Below are 18,858 nucleotides of genomic sequence, written 5' to 3'. Positions count from 1 at the left end.
AAAATGGGAAAGGTTAAAGGAAACACATCAACCCGCTCTGTGGCAGGGAACATCACAAACAGTGTCTCTAGAATGTCCGGGCAGTTCACAGTCTGTTCCTTGTAAGTCCCAGGCCTTCTTCTCAGGCCCTGGCTGTGCTGTAGGGATGCTGTGGGTTGGACACTTGCTCTGGTGGTAGCCACACGCTCTCAGGCTCTAAGTGGTTGGACCCTTCTTCCCAGTATCGCCACCGCCCTGTCGGGGTTACAATCCAAGCCTGGCCTGCAGAGCCCCTTGGCTGAGGAGTCTCTCTGTGCTGGGCCCGCTGCCCAGGGTCCCCCTCGCTCTCCCCAGCTGCTCACCGCACCCAGGTCCAGACTGTTCCAGCCCCAGCTCCACCACTCTGTCTCTGCACTGCTGCTGCTGCTCTGCCTCCAGCTCCCTGGGCTGCTTCTCTGGCCCCTCTGCCTCTGGTTGCTGCAGCTCTCCTCCCAGGGCAAGTCTGCTCTCTCTGGGCTGTGCCTCTGGCCTTGGGGCTGCAGCTCTGCTCCCAGGCCAGGGTCTGCTCTCTCTGGGCTGCTTTTCTGGTCCCTCTGGATCTGGCCCAGCTCTGCTCCCCAGCTTAGCTTGGGCCCCTGCTTTCTCCTTAGCTCAGCTCCACTCTGTCTGACCCAAGCAAATCCAGCTCACACGGAGGACAGAACCTCCCTGGCCTCCTGACTCCCTGATTAGCCTGCCCGCCCTGTCGTTCAGGCTGACCTGGAGCATTGGCCTCTCCCCATTGTTCCTGGGGGCTGTCAGTCTCAGGGTCCTGATTTCCCATAGACCCTTCCCCTTTTAGTACTGGGAGCTAGCCAACCAAAACACCCCCACTGACTGTTAGTAAAGGGGCAACAGTCCCCTTACATATGTATTTAAGTGTTTTATTATAATATATGATACACAATGATTGAACACAGACTTATGCATCATTGAGCAAATCATAGTTAAGGAGACTGAGTAAACTTAGTGAAATTTACATCAGTATAGTTCTCTTTCATGGAAGGGTTGTTTGGTTTTTATTATTAAAAAGGAGAGAGGGGGAAAACACGCTAATCACACACTCAGATCTGAAATGAACAAAATGACCCTAATTCTTCCTTGGTGTAACTCCACTGACTACAACACAGTTATACCAGGGATGAAAGAGGCTCACTTACTGAATTACATTGTTTTTGAGTGTACGCAGGAGCAGCTGCATTTTTTTCAGTGTGTGGCACTCCAAATACAAGGCCTAATTCTGCAATCCTTACTCAGCAAACGACCCCTACGCACATGAGCTGTCCCAATACAAGATTGTCCCAATATGTGTGTGTATATAAATCTCCAATATGCAGTTGTCAGATTCTTACTTTCGTTATTTTGAAACATGTCACTATCTTTCATTACAGACTAGGCCCCAATGAGAATTTCTCGCAAGAGTAAAATTGCACACATGCTTAAGTATATGCAAGATTAGGCCCAATGCCTAAGGCACCTTAGGAATTTTAAAATTAATTCATCCGAGTTACCCAAATACACAAAGCATTTGACAAGTGCATTACGTTTGAAAGATTTACCCCCCTTAACTCAGGGTCCTTTAAGCATCCCTCCCTACTCTCTAGAAATATTCTCCATTGGTCTGAGAATCAACATTATATTTTTAATCCAAAAGGTTATCTGAACCATAACTTTGTAAACTGCTATTATTGCAATACTAGAATATCCAGTGAAACATGCTTCAAAATGTTCTTAATAACAGTAAAATACACAGCTAATAAGCAATATATACTGAACATATTTCTGTATATTGTCAGAAAAGCTTTACCAAAAGGCCTATTCCTAACTGCTTATCCAGAAAGTGAACCTTACAACATTAAGACTAAAACCCACTGTGTAAAGTGTGAAAGTTATGTCTCTATTCTCTTGGCATTTTGTCCTATCAACCCACAGCTATCACTTAGTACAATTGATAAGATCTCAAAAAACTGACATTGTTCACATTTAACTAAATAAGCAACACTAGAGATGCACACTAGCTACAAGGTTTGGATCTAGATCCAAATTCCCCCAGAGGGAGAGTTGTTCAGCTTTGAGGATTTGGTTCAAGCCCATCTCCAATACGTCCTTCCAAACGATCTGTCCATCTTTTTGATCATTACATTCTGACAATACAATCTGTAGCTAAGGACATTTTTACTGTCTAATGAGATTTAAAGAATGTGACTTAAGCTTCCTATGAAATGTGGAAACAAAGATTTAAATGAAAGTACTATAATTCCATAAATATTTCAGGCTTAGCCCATTCTTAATATTACCATCAATATAGTTTACAAACGATCTGTATCTGAGTATTAAAATACTAAATATTACAATGAGATTTTAGGCATAAGTCTATGGTACACCATACCACTAACTTCATTTCTTCAGTAAAGGAGGAGAAAACAAGTTCCCTTAGGTCTTGCCTACACTTAAAAGGATTAGCCAATATAGATACCCCTGAAGAACTATACTGGCAAATACCCCTGGCAAAGATGCAGTTAACATAGGCAAAAGAGTCCTTTTGACAATATAACTATATCTTAAACTACTTCCCCAAACAGAATAAGTTACATCAGCAAAAGGAGGGTTTTTTGCCAGTATAACTACAGTAGGGCTTTTGCCAGCATTGCTATGTAAGTTAAGGATGTGATTCCCCCTTCCCCCCCCCCCTCCTCCTTAACTGATATAAGTATGCTGGTAAAACTTTCTGGTGTAGACCAGGCCTGGGAAGAAGAAGAAACTATCACCGTTTTAAGATAATTTTTAATCATAGCTTCCCCATTTACAGAAAACATTTCCTGTGAGACTGTGCCCGTGATGGTCAATCTTCATATGTCTAAGGGTATGTCTACACTATGAAATTAGGTCGATTTTCTAGAAGTCGATTTTTCAGAAGCGGTTTTATACAGTCGATTGCGTGCGTCCCCACTAAGTTCATTAAGTTGGCAGAGTGCGTCAACAGTACCGTGGCTAGTGTAGACTTTCGGAGCGGTGCACTTGTGGGTAGCTATCCCACAGTTCCCGCAGTCTCCATTGCCCATTGGAATTCTGGGTTGAGCTCCCAATGCCTGATGGGGCAAAAACATTGTCGTGGGTGGTTTTGGGTACATGTTGTCAGTCGCCCCTCCCTCTCTCCCTCCCTCCATGAAAGCAAAGGCAGACAATAGTTTTGTGGCTTTTTTCCTGGGTTAACTGCACAGATGCCATAGCACTGCAAGCGGGAGCCCACTCAGCTCACCGTCACCACTGCTGTTGTGGGCAAGTCTACTATGAGGGCTGCTGTGATCCAAGTAGCCAATGCAATCATTGACATTCTGTTATCAAGGGTAGTGACTCTGGGAAATGTGCAGGTCTTTTTAGATTTTAGGTGCATCATATTCCTGTCCTTTGTCACTGGTGAAGAAGTCTTGCAGGCGCACGTTCCACATGAAACAGCTCCAGGGCTCCTGCTCTTTTGCCTTGGCCACACTGCAGCAGCTCCTGGGTGCCTTCGCATCAATGGTGAACGGCTCCACTGCTTCCCTGCAACTCTGCAGCAGATGGTGCAGTACGACTGCTAGCCGTCCTCATCAATGGTGTTTTGCTCGCTCCACCGCTTCCGCTGCAACTCTGCTATCCTGATCTCCTGCGAGCTGGAGGCTTCTGCCTCAGGCTGCTCTCCCAGCCGGCAGCACCGTGCAGTTTCGCCTACCCCTTGCTCCCATGGCTTATGAAGCCTGGACAGTCGTAAGGAGCAGTTCAACTATAGTCTGAGCAAGTGCAGAATGATGGTAGAATGTGCCTTTGGATGTTTAAAAGCTCACTGGCGTTGTTGGTCAGACCCCAGCGCAACCAACATTCCCATTGTTATTGCTGCTTGCTGTGTGCTCCATAATATCTGAGAGAGTAAGGGGGGGACATTTATGGCAGGTGGGAGGTTTAGGCAAATTGCCTGGCGTCCGATTCTGAGCAGCCAGACACTGATTAGAAGAGCACAGCAAGGCACACTGAGTATCACAAGAGACTTTGAAAACTAGTTTCATGACTGGCCAGGCTACGGTGTGACAGTTGTGTGTTTCACCTTGATGCAAACCCGCCCCCTTTGTTGATTTTAATTCCCTGTAAGCCAACCACCCTCCCTCCTTCAAAATCAAGTAACTATTGTTTTGAAACCATGCATTCTTTATTAATTAAAAAAAATTGAGATAATGGACAAGGAAACCGCCAGTGGTTTTGGGTACATGTCGTCAGTGACCATTCCCTTGCTCCCTCCCTCTGTGAAAGCAATGGCAGACAATCATTTCTTGCCCTTTTTCCTGGATTGCCCGCGCATACGCCATAGCACTGCAAGCGGGAGCCCGCTCCGCTCACCGCTGCAGTTGTGAGCACTGTAAACACCTCACATCTACCCTTGGAGATTTTGGCATATATATTGGCATTACGTCTTTTGGAATGGAGTTCTGATAGCCCGGATTCGTCTCCCCATACAGCGATCAGATCCAGTTCCCCCCGCTTTTGGGGGACTGTATGGTCACCTGTGCTAATGAGCTCGCCATGCTGGCCAAACAGGAAATGAAATTCAAAAGCTCCCGGGGCTTTTCCTGTGTACCTGACTAGTGCATCTGAGTTGAAAGTGCTTGTCATAAATATAAAGGGAAGGGTAAACCCCTTTAAAATCCCTCCTGGCCAGAGGAAAATCCTCTCACCTGTAAAGGGTTAAGAAGCTAAAGGTAACCTCGCTGGCACCTGACCAAAATGACCAATGAGGAGACAAGATTCTTTCAAAAGCTGGGAGGAGGGAGAGAAACAAAGGGTCTGTGTCTGTCTGTACACTGCTTTTGCCAGGGATAGAACAGGAATGGAGTCTAAGAACTTTTAGTAAGTAATCTAGCTAGGTACATATTAGATTATGATTTCTTTAAATGGCTGAGAAAAGAACTGTGCTGAATAGAATGACTATTCCTGTCTGTGTGTCTTTTTTGCAACTTAAGGTGTTGCCTAGAGGGATTCTCTATGTTTTGAATCTAATTACCCTGTAAGGTATCTACCATCCTGATTTTACAGAGGTGATTCCTTTATTTCTATTTACTTCTACTTCTATTAAAAGTCTTCTTGTAGGAAAACTGAATGCTTTTTCATTGTTCTCAGATCCAAGGGTTTGGGTCTGTGGTCACCTATGCAAATTGGTGAGGATTTTTACCAAACTTTTCCCAGGAAGTGGGGTGCAAGGGTTGGAAGGATTTTGGGGGGAAAGATGTGTCCAAACTACGTTTCCCAGTAAACCCAGTTAGAGTTTGGTGGTGGCAGTGGATATTCCAAGGGCAAAGCATAAAATTAATTTGTACCTTGGGGAATTTTAACCTAAGCTGGTAAAAGTAAGCTTAGGAGGTTTTCATGCAGGTCCCCACATCTGTACCCTAGAGTTCAGAGTGGGGGAGGAACCTTGACAGTGCTGTCCAGAGTGGTCACAATGGAGCACTCTGGGATAGCTCCCGGAGGCCAATACCTTTGAATTGCATCTACACTACCCCAAATTCGACTCAGCAATGTCAATTTTAGCGCTAATCCCCTTGTTGGGGAGGAGTACCAAAATCTATTTTAAGAGCCCTTTAAGTCGACAAAAATAGCTTAGTCATGTGGACGGGTGCAGGGTTAAATCAACCTAAGGCTGCTAAATTTGACTTAAACTCGTAGTGTAGACCAGGGATAAGTTCCTGAGTCCGCACACACTGGCATATGTAAGTAATTCTACCTGTGGGAGTAGTACCACTGAAATCAATGGAACTATTCACTTGAGTAAAGATACTCACACCACTTTTATTTGAAGGATGGGTCATTTCAATTCATCACAGTAATCTCATGAATTTTCATTTGTAATGCAAATACCAAGTTGTCATAAATATAAAGGGAAGGGTAAACCCCTTTGAAATCCCTCCTGGCCAGGGGAAAGCTCCTCTCACCTGTAAAGGGTTAAGAAGCTAAAGGTAACCTCGCTGGCACCTGACCAAAATGACCAATGAGGAGACAAGATACTTTCAAAAGCTGGGAGGAGGGAGAGAAACAAAGGGTCTGGGTCTGTCTGTAGTCGTCTTGGCCGGGGACAGAACAGGAATGGAGTCTTAGAACTTTTAGTAAGTAATCTAGCTAGGTATGTGTTAGATTATGATTTCTTTAAATGGCTGAGAAAAGAATTGTGCTGAATAGAATAACTATTTCTGTCTGTGTATCTTTTTTGTAACTTAAGGTTTTGCCTAGAGGGGTTCTCTATGTTTTTGAATCTAATTACCCTGTAAGATATCTACCATCCTGATTTTACAGGGGGGATTTCTTTATTTCTATTTACTTCTATTTTTTATTAAAAGTCTTCTTGTAAAACACTGAATGCTTTTTCATTGTTTTCAGATCCAAGGGTTTGGGTCTGTGGTCACCTATGCAAATTGGTGAGGCTTTTTATCCAACATTTCCCAGGAAAGGGGGAGTGCAAGTGTTGGGAGGATTGTTCATTGTTCTTAAGATCCAAGGGTCTGGGTCTGTAGTCACGTAGGCAAATTGGTGAGGCTTTTTACCAAACCTTGTCCAGGAAGTGGGGTGCAAGGTTTTGGGAAGTATTTTGGGGGGAAGGACGCGTCCAAACAGCTCTTCCCCAGTAACCAGTATTAGTTTGGTGGTGGTAGCGGCCAGTCCAAGGATAACGGGGGTAATATTTTGTACCTTGGGGAAGTTTTGACCTAAGCTGGTAAAGATAAGCTTAGGAGGTTTTTCATGCAGGTCCCCACATCTGTACCCTAGAGTTCAGAGTGGGGGAGGAACCGTGACACAAGTGTATTAACTTAAAGTTGCAGATACCTCTGTTAACTAGCACCTTACTTTTTTGCCCCACCTTTGCCCTACTATTGCTGGGTAGCCACTACCTATTATTTGCACTTACAAAGCTTAATTCTCCCTGATATTGCTTGAGTTGCACAGATGCAAGTCATGGCTCACAGTGATTTTCCCCAGTCTACACTGGGTGTATTCAGTAGTGCAGCTATATCAGTGGCTGGCTCCTGATGGCTGAATTTGGGCCAAATCCCCCATGTAATCACGGCATTTCACCATCCATCCCCAGTAAGGGATGTTTCGGGGAGTAAGGAGTTCTCTTGTTCCTTTCCCCTCCTTCCAAGTTGTTGGTGCCCTGTAAAGTCTCATTCCCACGAAAAAGCCCCTTTCACTTGGATTTGGTGCAGAGTGACTATAGGTTCCATTTTGTTCCTTTTTTAAGTCTAGTCCTGGACGTCCCTGATCATCTGTTATTCCAAAGGGAACAAATGCCCAGTCCCACACCCAAAAAAAAAAATTTCCGGGCACACACCCCCTAGGGAGGCATGGAGGAATGTTGGGGGGAGGTCAGGCGAGCAGCGCTGGGGCAGTGCCCCACAGGGCCAGCCACATATGGCGGAGGAGGAGAGAAAGGGCACCCTATGGGCCAGCCCCATAATCTGTTTTCAGTCTGGGAAATACAGTCACCCTAATTTGGTGTCAAACCCAGGAGTTCCATGTTTATAGTTTCTCCTTGGCATTGTTTTCTCCATCCCCCATGTAGCAAGGGGTCAGCTCCTACATACCCCTCTCCCCATTCACGCCGAAGTGTTACGCTGGGCAAACCTGGGCTAGAAGCGGCCCATGTGGAAGGCTGACCGCTATCGTTCACCCATGTTTTCTCCTGAGACTAGCCCCACTGACTAACCACAGGTAGTGACACCATTTCAAAACCTGCAGCAGGTTTGCTGGGGCTTGGGAATCCTTCGCTCAGCATTTCCCCAAGAAGAAGGTGGCGCCGCCACCTGCCCGAGGAAAGGACGAGAGGAGCCAGTCATCAGTCCAGGACCGCTACCGTACCATTGCTCCTGCCCGCACGGCTTTGCCCTCTGGTTCCCAGCCTCCCGCAGCCAAGACGCCGCCGTGCAGAAAGAAAACCTCCAGAGAGCGGCCGGGCGGGCTTGGGGGTAAGGACAGCAGCGCTATGGAAGGAGCCCGCCCGCAGGAAGTTGCTTGAGGGAGTCTGGGCTTTGCTAACTCTGCATTCTTCAATCAACCAGCGCCCTGCTAGGCGCGGAGCACAGCCCTGCCTGCGCCTGACACCCACCACCCAAGGCAGAGTCGCCCACTCGGGCCGAAAAGGGGCCAGCGTGGTACCTCGCCCCATGCAGTTCAGACCCCTCGCCCGCTGCCAGCCCCTCCTCACACTGCCCCGAAATGCTGCGTTCCCGGGTGCAGGAGCCCTGGCTCTCCCGGGGGAAGGCGGCGCACGCCCTGCAGCGGTGCCCTGCGGAGAGGAGCCCGCTCTTACCTGCCTGCGGGGTCTCCGGAAGCCCCTTGGCTGGGCCGATCTGCAGCAGCTGGAAAACTTTCCGAGCGTCCTCGCAGCTTGGCAGCTTCTCGCCTTTTAGAGACAGCAGGGCCGCCAACAGGAGGATGCCCGAGCGCAGGCTCTGCCTTCCCATCTCCGGGCAGCGCAGCAGCCTCCAGCCAACTGTACAAACTCTGCCCCAAGCGCCCCCTGCCCCGCAGCCGCCCGTCCCCTGCCACGCAGCAACAGCTGCCACTCGGGAGCCCACAGCAGCAGCAGCAGGAAGCGTGGGGAGAATTTCTCACAGCTACTTTCACCTGGCGCCGCCGCCGCGGGGATGCGGAGGGAACCGCCCGCTGTCCTTGCCTCTGTCAGACAGGCGGCACGTTCGACTTCGCACCGGGTCCGACCGGTGCTACTACAGCAGGCACCTCTGTGCTGCAGGAGAGAGAAGAAACCAGAGTACTGCAGCCTGCCCCGCCTTCCCAGCGAACCGCCGCCCCCCGACTGACCTCATCAGCATAAGGGTGCAACACCCTCCAAACGCCCTGCTCCAACAAGACAACCTCATTGCTGCAGTACTGTGCAACTCCCACTCCGCCTCACAGACCTCGGAGTAGCTTTGGGAGTTAAGCCTGCCCTCCAATTTCCACCCGCACCTGTAGCGATGGAAGCAGCTTCATTAGTTGGAGTTCGTTGCAGGGCTTCAAGATTAAAAGATTTGCCTATAGACTGGGATGTAGAGCACCCTTCACAGGACACCTTCAACCTGAAATCTCCTAAGGCTTTAGAAAGAAAAAAAAAAATAGTTCCAAGATCCCTGACAATTGCTATGGATTTACAAATCGCACTTTCTATTTAAAAAAAAAAGGGGGGGGGGGTCTTTTTTTTTTTTTTTTGCTGTTTGCCTACAGTGAGTTGACAGTGTAGCACAATGCTGTCAGATACACAAAGAAAACGAATTTGAAAAAAAAAATATTTTCCTCTACCCTCCTTGTTTGTAGTAAGCATAGATTTATAATCAGTTCAAAAAAGACAAAAATATGCTTAAATGGTTGGTTTTGGTTTAAAATAGAACACAGGATCGTTTTTAAAATCAGATTCTGCTCAGGAGCTGGGATAATAGGAAAATGCCCACAAAATTTCAATGTTCAGAGAATGATTAAATACATTATTTTAAACCCTGATTCACAGGGTTCCCTCCCCACTCTGAACTCTAGGGTGCAGATGTGGGGACCAGCATGAAAAACCCCCAAAGCTTATTTTTACCAGCTTAGGTTAAAAACTTTCCCAAGGCACAAATTTTGCCTTGTCTTTGAACAGTATGCTGCCACCACAAAGTGATTTAGACAAAGAACAGGGAAAGGACCACTTGGAGTTCCTATTTTCCCCCAAATATTCCCCCAAGCCCTTACACCCCCTTTCCTGGGGAGGCTTGAGAATAAACAAGATGAGCAAAAACCAGCCTTGGATTTCTAACACCCCAAAAACCCAATCAGATTATTAAAAAAACAGAGCTTTATTAGAAGAACAAAAAAAGATAAGAGAACAACTCTGTAAGATCAGAATGGAAGATAATCTTACAGGCAGTCAGATTTAAAACACAGAGAATCCCTCTCGGCAAAACCTTAAGTTACAAAAAGACACAAAAACAGGAATACACATTTCCTCCAGCACAGCGAATTTCACAAGCCAAAACAAAGAAAACCTAACACATTTTCTAGCTAGATTACTTACCAACTTTACAGGAGTTGGAGGGCCTGAATCCTTGATCTGTTCTTGGCAAAGGTATCACACAGACAGACAAAAGCCTCCCCTCCCCCAGATTTGAAAGTCTCTTGTCCCCTCATTGGTCATTTTGGGTCAGGTACCAGCCAGGTTACCTGAGCTTCTTAACCCTTCACAGGTAAAAGGACTTTCCCTCTGGCCAGGAGGGATTTTATAGCACCATATATAGAAAAGGTGGTTACACTTCCCTTTATTTTTATGACACTAAATAAGATCAAAATGGAAGCTAAAAAGAGAAGACAATTCATATTTAAAAAGGGGAAGCCTCCTTTATATCCGCCAGCACTCAGCCATGTAGTTCTTCAGTGTCCTACGGTATGACATCTTTTATCCTTAATGATGAATTTCTTTCAAAGCCTTCATGTCTTCAATTGCTTTTCTTTCCCCGCACCTCTAGTTTTGAGAGAGATTTTGTATTTATGAAAGCAAGGAACTAATAGCACTGATTAGAGTCTAATATGGGGAGATATTGTTCAAGGGTTACCCAAAGATTTGGCTAGAATACCTCAATTTTAACTTGCAATATTGTTGTGATTACAGAATAAGAAATGTAATAGGTTATGCATTATTTACAAAGCGACCACAGCAATGAACACAAGAGGAGAAAAGTTTATTCTAAGCCTGCAATTTTAGGGATACAGCTATTTACTAAACATTTCTGTCCTAATCAAAAAACTGAAAATATGTGAAGGAGGAGTACACAGAATAAATTTTCTGGTTTTGAACTACAGTCAGCTAAAAATGTTTGATATTTCTTAGGGAAAATAGACAGATGGGGTAAAATAAAAAGCTGGAAGTAGAAGTAGAAGAAAGGAATGAGTGAAAAAAAGCAAGAAAGTGGTAAATTGGAGTCAGATTGAGAGGAAAAATAAAATGCACTAAAAATAGTATATTTTGCTCTTTAAACAATGAATAATCCATTACATTAAGGATAAATAGTGTCATGCTGCAGGACACTGAAGAACTACATGGCTAGGTAGAGATGAGGCCTCAGTTCAGCAGAGTATTTAAAGCATGTGCTTAACTTTAAGCATGAGGGGAATCACATTTAAGTGGAACTACTCAGATGCCTACAGTTAGGCACATATTGATCACATTCCCAAATGAGGGCCTTTGTGAGGTTCCTTCTCCTTAAAGAGTTTTGTCTATTCTTCCATTGGGTGGAGTAGGGATTTCTCCCCATACTCCAAAGATGTACAAATGCTTTAGATATTACCTCATCCTTAGAAAGTCTGGACCCTCTCCACTCTGCCAGCATGACTCCCTTGGAGGTCCATTGCTATAGCTATTACCCTAGCTCCTATCTCCCAAGCTATTACCTGCTGGTAGAACCAGGGGAGCTCCTTGGGTTGTTTTAACTTTCTTCTTCTGGTTGCCTGGGTCCCTACCCTGTCCCCTCCTTTCTGTTTCACTGCTCTTCAGGTTTAAAGATAAGCTCTTCATAGAGGAAAGGATTCCTATTGCCACATAGGTGGTTAGCCTCCCTTCCATGTTTGTGTCTCCCTCCATTCAGAGATCCCAAGAGTATAGTTTGGCCCACAGTTGGAACGTACATATTGCCTTCCTAACAGATCTTGAATTTTGCTGGTACAGTACATGATAGTACAGCATACTAGCACCTCTCCCAAACTGCCTTCTTATATTCCAGTATCTTAATTTTCATTTAAAAACAAAAATTAAGTATCTTGATATTGTTGATGTGAAGATTGCCTTGGAAATGTGAACTGAGTGTAACTGAGGCAGCACACTCTGCCTGAGTCTTCAGAGAGCCTGTGAAAGTAATTCAGAGATCAAACTGTGCCATTCATCAGGTACCAGTTATGCTATTAAAATGCCAGTATTATTACTTATTTCACTGCATGTAAGAAAGACGCAGTATTATATTATCAATATCTACACAATCTAGTGAATGACAACTTATTTTGGCACCACGAATGGGCAGGCCTAGAAGAGTACCACCTCTTATATTTTTCCCTCCTAAATCAAGAAGGATCCAGCCCCAAGGAAACCAATCAGGTATGAGTCCTACAGAAGGGAATACAAGCCTGAAGAGTCTATGGGTGTATTGAAACCCCTCTAGTGGAGAAGCCACAGCCAAGAAGCCCAACACAACCCTGAGAGCACATAGGATCATGTTTTGAACATCTGCATAATCTCCTATGACCAACATCTCAATTTTGTGAGATAATTTTGTGAGTGTAGCTTGGAAGAAGACCACTACTCCTTTCCTCTCTAATCCAACTGGTGCTTACTGAACAAGATCAGTGATCAATCTGGTCTAGTATCCTGTGTCCAATAGTGGCCAGTAACAGATATTTCACAGGAAGGTGCAAGAAATGCCAAAATGCAATAACCTATCCAGAAATGATGTTTCTTCCTAACCCTTATCAGTCAGTGGCTGGCTTAACCACTGGATATCATCCTCATCTCTATATATGTCTAATCTTTTTCTGAATCTTCTAGATTCTTGGATTCAGTGATGTCTTCTGGCAGTGAGTTCTACATGCATTATCTAAAAAGGATATCCTTTTATCAGTTTTTACAATGTTGCCTTTCAGTTGAAGTGGATGTCTCTTTCTTCTGCTACTATGGTTAAGTCAGGGCACTGAGTTTAATATATAAAAACCTCTTCTGTCCCTTCCTTTAGTTTACAGAGAAGACTATTAGCAAAGTAAAAAGTCTATACCCATTAGAAGGGGGGAGGAGGATAAAGAAAAGAAGGGTGAACTATTAGAGCAGTGGTCCCCAAACTGTGGAATGCACATCCCTAGGGGGTCATGGATGAATGTCCAAGTAGGGTTTGGGGGAAGCTGGGCCAGCCCCCATAGGGGTGGGAGCACCATCCAGCTCAGCTCCAGCCTCACCCCGGCCCCAGCCCCTGACTCTACTCCTGGTCATGGCCCTGCCCCTGCTCTCAGCCACTGGTCCCTACTCCCGGGCCCTGCTCCCAGTACAGGGGGGTGCAGACACATTCCACTACTGATAAAGGGTGGCATGAGAAAAAAAGTTTGGGCACCGCTGTATAAGAGTAAAAGATTTTAATTATGCACAGCAAAAAAACATTTTAGTTCAGAAGAGAAAACATCTTTAATTGCTCCAAAAATCTAGTAATACCCTCTCTGGAAGCCATAACTGTAGAGCAAATCCATTCTAAAATCAGTGAAACTCATTTTGGAAGACAGGGATGTCGTTAAGGCAAACCATTTGGGGAAACTGATTCTCCATCCAAGCCAGAAAAAGTAAGGTGTTAGCCAGCAACTGGACTGATCGTGTAGCAAATATTAGGAATCAAGAAAGGCATAGCCAGACACCACAAAAAAGTACCAGGGGGAATTAAGAAGTGTAGCAGCTGCACCAGTCATGTGAAAAGGCAGACAACTGAGAAAGAGGAACAATGATAAAAGAAGTTGTGGCAATGAAGTGGCAATTGGGGAGGGGGGGAGAGAAGGAGGGAGGATACAGATGTTTATATCCTACTTTAGCTGTACCACCACTTGTAGACATTGACAGAAAAGCTTGTAAGTAATCCCTAAATAGCTCACTAGCTTTTAACTTTTGTTTTATTTTTACCTATTTTTACCATACAACAGTTTAGAGATCTCCTGCAACCCAGAGATATCAGAAGTGCTGATATCACTTCTACAAAATACCATGTTCTATGTGTGACACGTATTGTATTGCAAGTACCCATTGTTTAAGAATATGAATTTGAGAATGATTTTGCATTAATCTAAAATCCCCCACAACATCTTTATAAATTTGCCTTGGAGATAGAATTATTAATTTTGGCTTAACTGAAATATTAGTTCCAATTCTCCTCTCAATTTCACAGCAGTGCATCACATGATTTCAGGGTGAGAGGATAATTTTGTAAGTGAATAAAGTGTTAGGGAGAAGCTGTGTGCCTATTTGCAGATTATGGTATATTTATACACATAAAAAGAGGGAATTCTCACATGTTTATGTCAGAGTGAACATGGGGAGGAAAATTTAATAGGGAGACTAAAATCAGACTATAGAATTGTTAAGAATGCATTCTTCATTTGTATACTGAGTCTTCACTCATACTTTTCCACTTCATTCTTGCTTCATGTTAAGGAAAAAAAGAAAGATTGGCACTGCACTACAAAGGTCTGTTACTCTGTAGATACCATAGATTATATTCAGGACTGAGACATGAGAAAAGAAATAAATATTGATAACTTCTTATATTACTAAAAGGAAAACAGAACGGTAAATAGTAAATGAATGTTTATGTCATGTAGTTAAAAAACAAACTTCAAAAAAGAAACATTTGCCCTCACTTCCTTGTGCAGAATAAAAACCATCTCAAAAATTAAATGAAAGAGATATAAAACATATTGGCTCCTCGCTTTTTCTCCTTGCTACAGAATCCCATCAAAATCTAGGTCATTAGAATAACAGTGTTACACAAGAGTACAGACCTTCAGAGAGTGAGAGAAACATGAGGACCTGACAGTTCAAATGTAAAATTACTTTGCCTTTAAAAACAAAAAAATAGGAACATGCTCCACTTAAAAATAAGTCAGTTTTAAAAAAAGGTTTAAAGTAGTTTCAGGTCCTATCCCTACCCTGGAATCCCTTTGGGATTTTTTTGTTTTGTTTTGTTTTTTGTGGTTTTACAAAAAAAATATTTTCCTATTTATAATGCCTTAGGTCTCAACTGTTGCCAAGTGAAATACCCACAAAATGATAGGGGAAGCAGGACTACTGATGATACTGGAGATTTTGGTAGGCGTGGAGAGAGAGAAGGTTACTGACTATAGCCAAAGCTCTGTAATGCACAAAATAATCCCCACCATCACCACTCAAAAAATATCAACCTGCCCCGACTGATACTTGTAACTATTGTAGGTAATGTTTTTTTCAGACACAAGTGTGATTTTTAATGAAAGGGAATGTTCCTTTAATATTTATATTTTGTTCAGATTACTGGAAGCAGTTGCAAGGTAAACAGAGCAAAGGGATGGCAGGTCTACTATGTTGATCCACTCCATTAGAAGGTACTCAAATCAGAGATAAAGCTGCTGAAGATCTGATGACTGTTTTTGGTAGGTGTGGCTCATTAACTCTACTAGGGATTTAAGGAAGATAGGAGTTACTCACTAGAGAGAAAGGAACCCAGGAGAGATGTGGTCCTCAAGGCAAACCCTGAGGGTAGTTATGCTCCAAGAGGAAATTTAGAATAAAACATTTCAAAATCAGGCTATTTTTCATTGTTTGTTCAATTATTAAGATTATGTGACCCTTAGGGTAAGTTTGTTGTCAATAGTGTGTGTGTCTGTGTTTGTGGTGTGCTTGCTGCTAGACTGAAATATACCACGTGGTCTGTTTATTTGGGAGACCGTGTGTGTGCTGAGCCAGTGGTGAGCTGGAGCCAGTTTGCACTGGTTCCCGGTAACCGGTTGCTGAATTTTGAAGCAGTTTTAGAACTGGATGTTAAAAATTGTTAGGAAAACAAATATTATAAAATGATCTTAAAATGAATAATCTTAATCTTAATAAATGGTGTAGAAAATAATAGGGGAGGGGTCGGCAACCTGCGGCACACCTGCCAAAGGTGGCAGGCGAGCCGATTTTTACTGGCACGCTGCTGCCAGCCGGGGTCCACTGGCCCCACTCAGCCCGCTGCCTGCCTGGGTGAACGGAACTGAGCAGGGCCAGCGGCCAGGACTCCAGCTGGCAGGAGCCGGTGGACGGAAACCCAGACCCGCGTCGGGTGAGCCGCTGCTGGTCTGGGGTTCTGTCCGCCACCCCGCTCAGCCAGCCGCCAGACTGGAGTTCTGGCTGCTGGCCCCTTGCCAGCTGGGGTCCCAGCCATTTGCCCCACTCAGCCCACTGCCTGCCTGGGTGAATGGAACTGAGTGGGGCCGGCGGCCGGGACCCCGGCTGACAGGAGGCGGTGGCCGGAACCCCAGACCGGCGGCGGGTAAGCAGCTGCCAGTCTGGGGTTCTGTCCACCACCCCACTCAGTCCGCCACCAGACTGGGGTTCCGGCCGCCGGCCCCTTGCCAGATGGGGTCCCGGCCATCGGTCCCGCTTAGCCCGCTGTCATTCTGGGGTTCTATGGGGGGCTCATGTAAATGTAAAATTTCTAACTGGCACGGGAAACCTTAAATTAATGAAGACTTGTAATACAGTGTACAAAATAAACTTCAAATGCAAAGGGACATGGAATTCTAGCAGTTAAAGAGCCGTTTCTACAACGGATAGGTCAAGATTTATGTTGCTATCCACGTGTGCATGTAATGTCATCCCAGACTGCGACTTGGTCGCATCCAAGTTTGTCCTGTCGCGAGACAAACGTCTCGTTTATTATTTTATTAACAGGGGTTGTACTTGCCTCATTCGTGCACTTGCTCAACTGTTTTCTATACAGTTCAACAAGACCAGTAAGTCATTGTCGGTCTGTTTGTTTCTAGTAAATTGCATGTGGTATTTCGGTGTGTAATACTAACTGGACTGTTATTCGAAGATTAAAGTTTTCTATTCAATATAATTTACCCTTCATAATGAAATGCCAGAAAAGCATTATTGACTGGTTTTCCACTAAAATGACAAAATCATCAGTCTGTAGTTCTAGTAGCGAAAATAATTATTTAAATACTGAAAACGCCAATGACAATAATTTTGGTGATGAAAATATCTTAAATGTTGAATCATCTGAAAATGTGTCTGCAATGGAAGAAGATTTATATGACTGTGCAAATGTAGTACCCGATTGTTGGACTTCCGAGCAGGCATAATATTTTTTAAAGAAATATAATGGCTTGATAATTGAAGGCAAAAAACTTGGCTGTTCCCACTGTGCAAATATGTCATATTTGGGGGTCCTTGAGGAAAATCTTTACACATTTCTTCAGAATTGCAGAAGTGTACTATTAAAGCATCTGGAACTGATAAAAAAGTTCAGCAAGCTTGATTAAGAAAAAAAATGAGGGAACATTTCGAATCAAGCTCTCATTTGAGAGTTATAAATATTTTAAATGAATCTAAAAAAGAACCTCTCACTACAGTGATTGATAAAAGTTACTGAAAAAATATTGCAATAACCAGCAAAATTTTCAACATAGTTTACAGCTTAGTAAAAAGAAATCAACCAATGTCAGATATGGAGGATGAAGTAGAGCTACAAATTAAGAATGAAACCGATTTAGGGGTTACCTACATTCTCGATTTTCGGCCATCAGAATCATAGAGCATATTGCTGAATTAATAAGAAAACAATTTTTTAGTAAAATCATTGAAAACAATGCAAAGATTTGTATTATTATTGATGAAGCTTCTACAATTTCAAGTAAAACTGTGCTTGTAATTCTTATAAAATTATAGAATTACAAGATTCTTCACCAACAGTTTTTCTCAATTTAGTGGAATTAGAATCAACAAAAGCAGAAAATATTTATAATGCTTTAAGACATTCATTAACCAATACAGGATTTGACACAGAATATTTAAAGAGAAATATAATCGGATTTTGTTCTGATGGCGTGAGCACCATGCTTGGACATAAATCTGGAGTTGCTACAAGACTCATTCAAGATTTTCCAAACATTATAATTTGGCATTGTTTGAATCATCGGCTAAAACTGGCTTTAGATGATGCTATAAATGATATCAATGAAATAAGCCATTTCAAGATTTTTTTGGACAAGATTTATGCAATTTTTCATCAAATAAAAGTCAGTTTGAACTTAAACAAGTTTCTGAAGAAATATATATTGAAATCATCAAAATAGGCCGTGTTTTTGGTCCACAATGCGCTTCTTGTAGCCTTAGAGCTGTCAAAGCGGTCTGGAGAGCTTATCCAGCTCTCTATATTTATTTTTCCAAAAATAAGAAATTTTCTGGCATGGAAAAAAGGTTGAAAAACAAAGAATTTTTAAAAGACTTGGCATTAATGATTGACATTTTGGATGAACTTGCATTATTATCAAATGCACTGCAAGCGAGACAATTGAGTTTAACAAAGGCAGATAAGCTAATCAAATGAATGATTGATTTTTTCATACAATTAAAATATAGTTTTGGTATACATGAAAATAAAATTAATGAAATGATAGAAAGTGATGCTTTTAAGTGCATAGAGTTTGAAGATAATGTAAGGTTTAAATCACTGCCACGAGACAAAGTAATAGAGTGCATTATTGAAAAAATGAAGGCAAGATTATTAAATGAAAATCACATTAAACATAAAGACGACAATTTAGGTCATTCTAGTAATACACCTAAAATAGTTGAATTATTCAATGTTATGGATCCCACTTCATGGAATACTGAAGAAGTCAGGTTACCTTGGAAATCAGAAGAAGAAAAAGAGCATGAATTAAACAAATTCATAAAATTTGTAGTTGATTTAAATGATTTTGGTGACCATGTAGAGAATAACATTCAATCTAAACATCTTCCTGATCCGGAAACAATAAGGAAGGCAAAGCAAATTATGAACATAATTGCAATTAGTTCTGCAGAAGCAGAAAGAGCTTTTTCGTTGATGAATATTATTTGTAGTGATAAAAGGGCGAATTTAACAATTACACATATCTCAAGCTTTATGACCATCAATTTGTTGGGAAAACCACTAAGTTCCTGGAACCCAATACCATATGTTAAAGCATGGATGAGAAGTCATCGATCCGCATTAGATACCAGAGTTCAGATATCCAACACCAAAGGTTATGGAGAAGATCAAGAAGCCATTT

General features: G+C 43.1%; 1 protein-coding gene across 1 annotated transcript in view; it reads right to left on the bottom strand.

Annotated features, from left to right (window-relative positions):
- The window catches only part of GPC5 (glypican 5), a gene marked incomplete at its 5' end in the record, with an annotated part of 1,121,527 nt that extends 1,113,026 nt beyond the window's left edge, over positions 1–8,501 (bottom strand). The window contains one exon of the mRNA XM_084617294.1: positions 8,348–8,501. Coding sequence (XP_084473420.1) covers positions 8,348–8,501 — 154 coding nt within the window. The remainder of the gene's footprint in view (positions 1–8,347) is intronic.
- Positions 8,502–18,858: the final 10,357 nt, after the last annotated feature.

This window comes from Lepidochelys olivacea (genome assembly GCF_965140295.1).
Source record: "Lepidochelys olivacea isolate rLepOli2 genome assembly, chromosome: 1".
In the NCBI taxonomy this organism is placed as follows: Eukaryota; Metazoa; Chordata; order Testudines; family Cheloniidae; genus Lepidochelys; species Lepidochelys olivacea.
The sequence above is the reverse complement of the archived record's forward strand: the minus strand, read 5'-3'. Positions and strand labels throughout refer to the sequence as shown.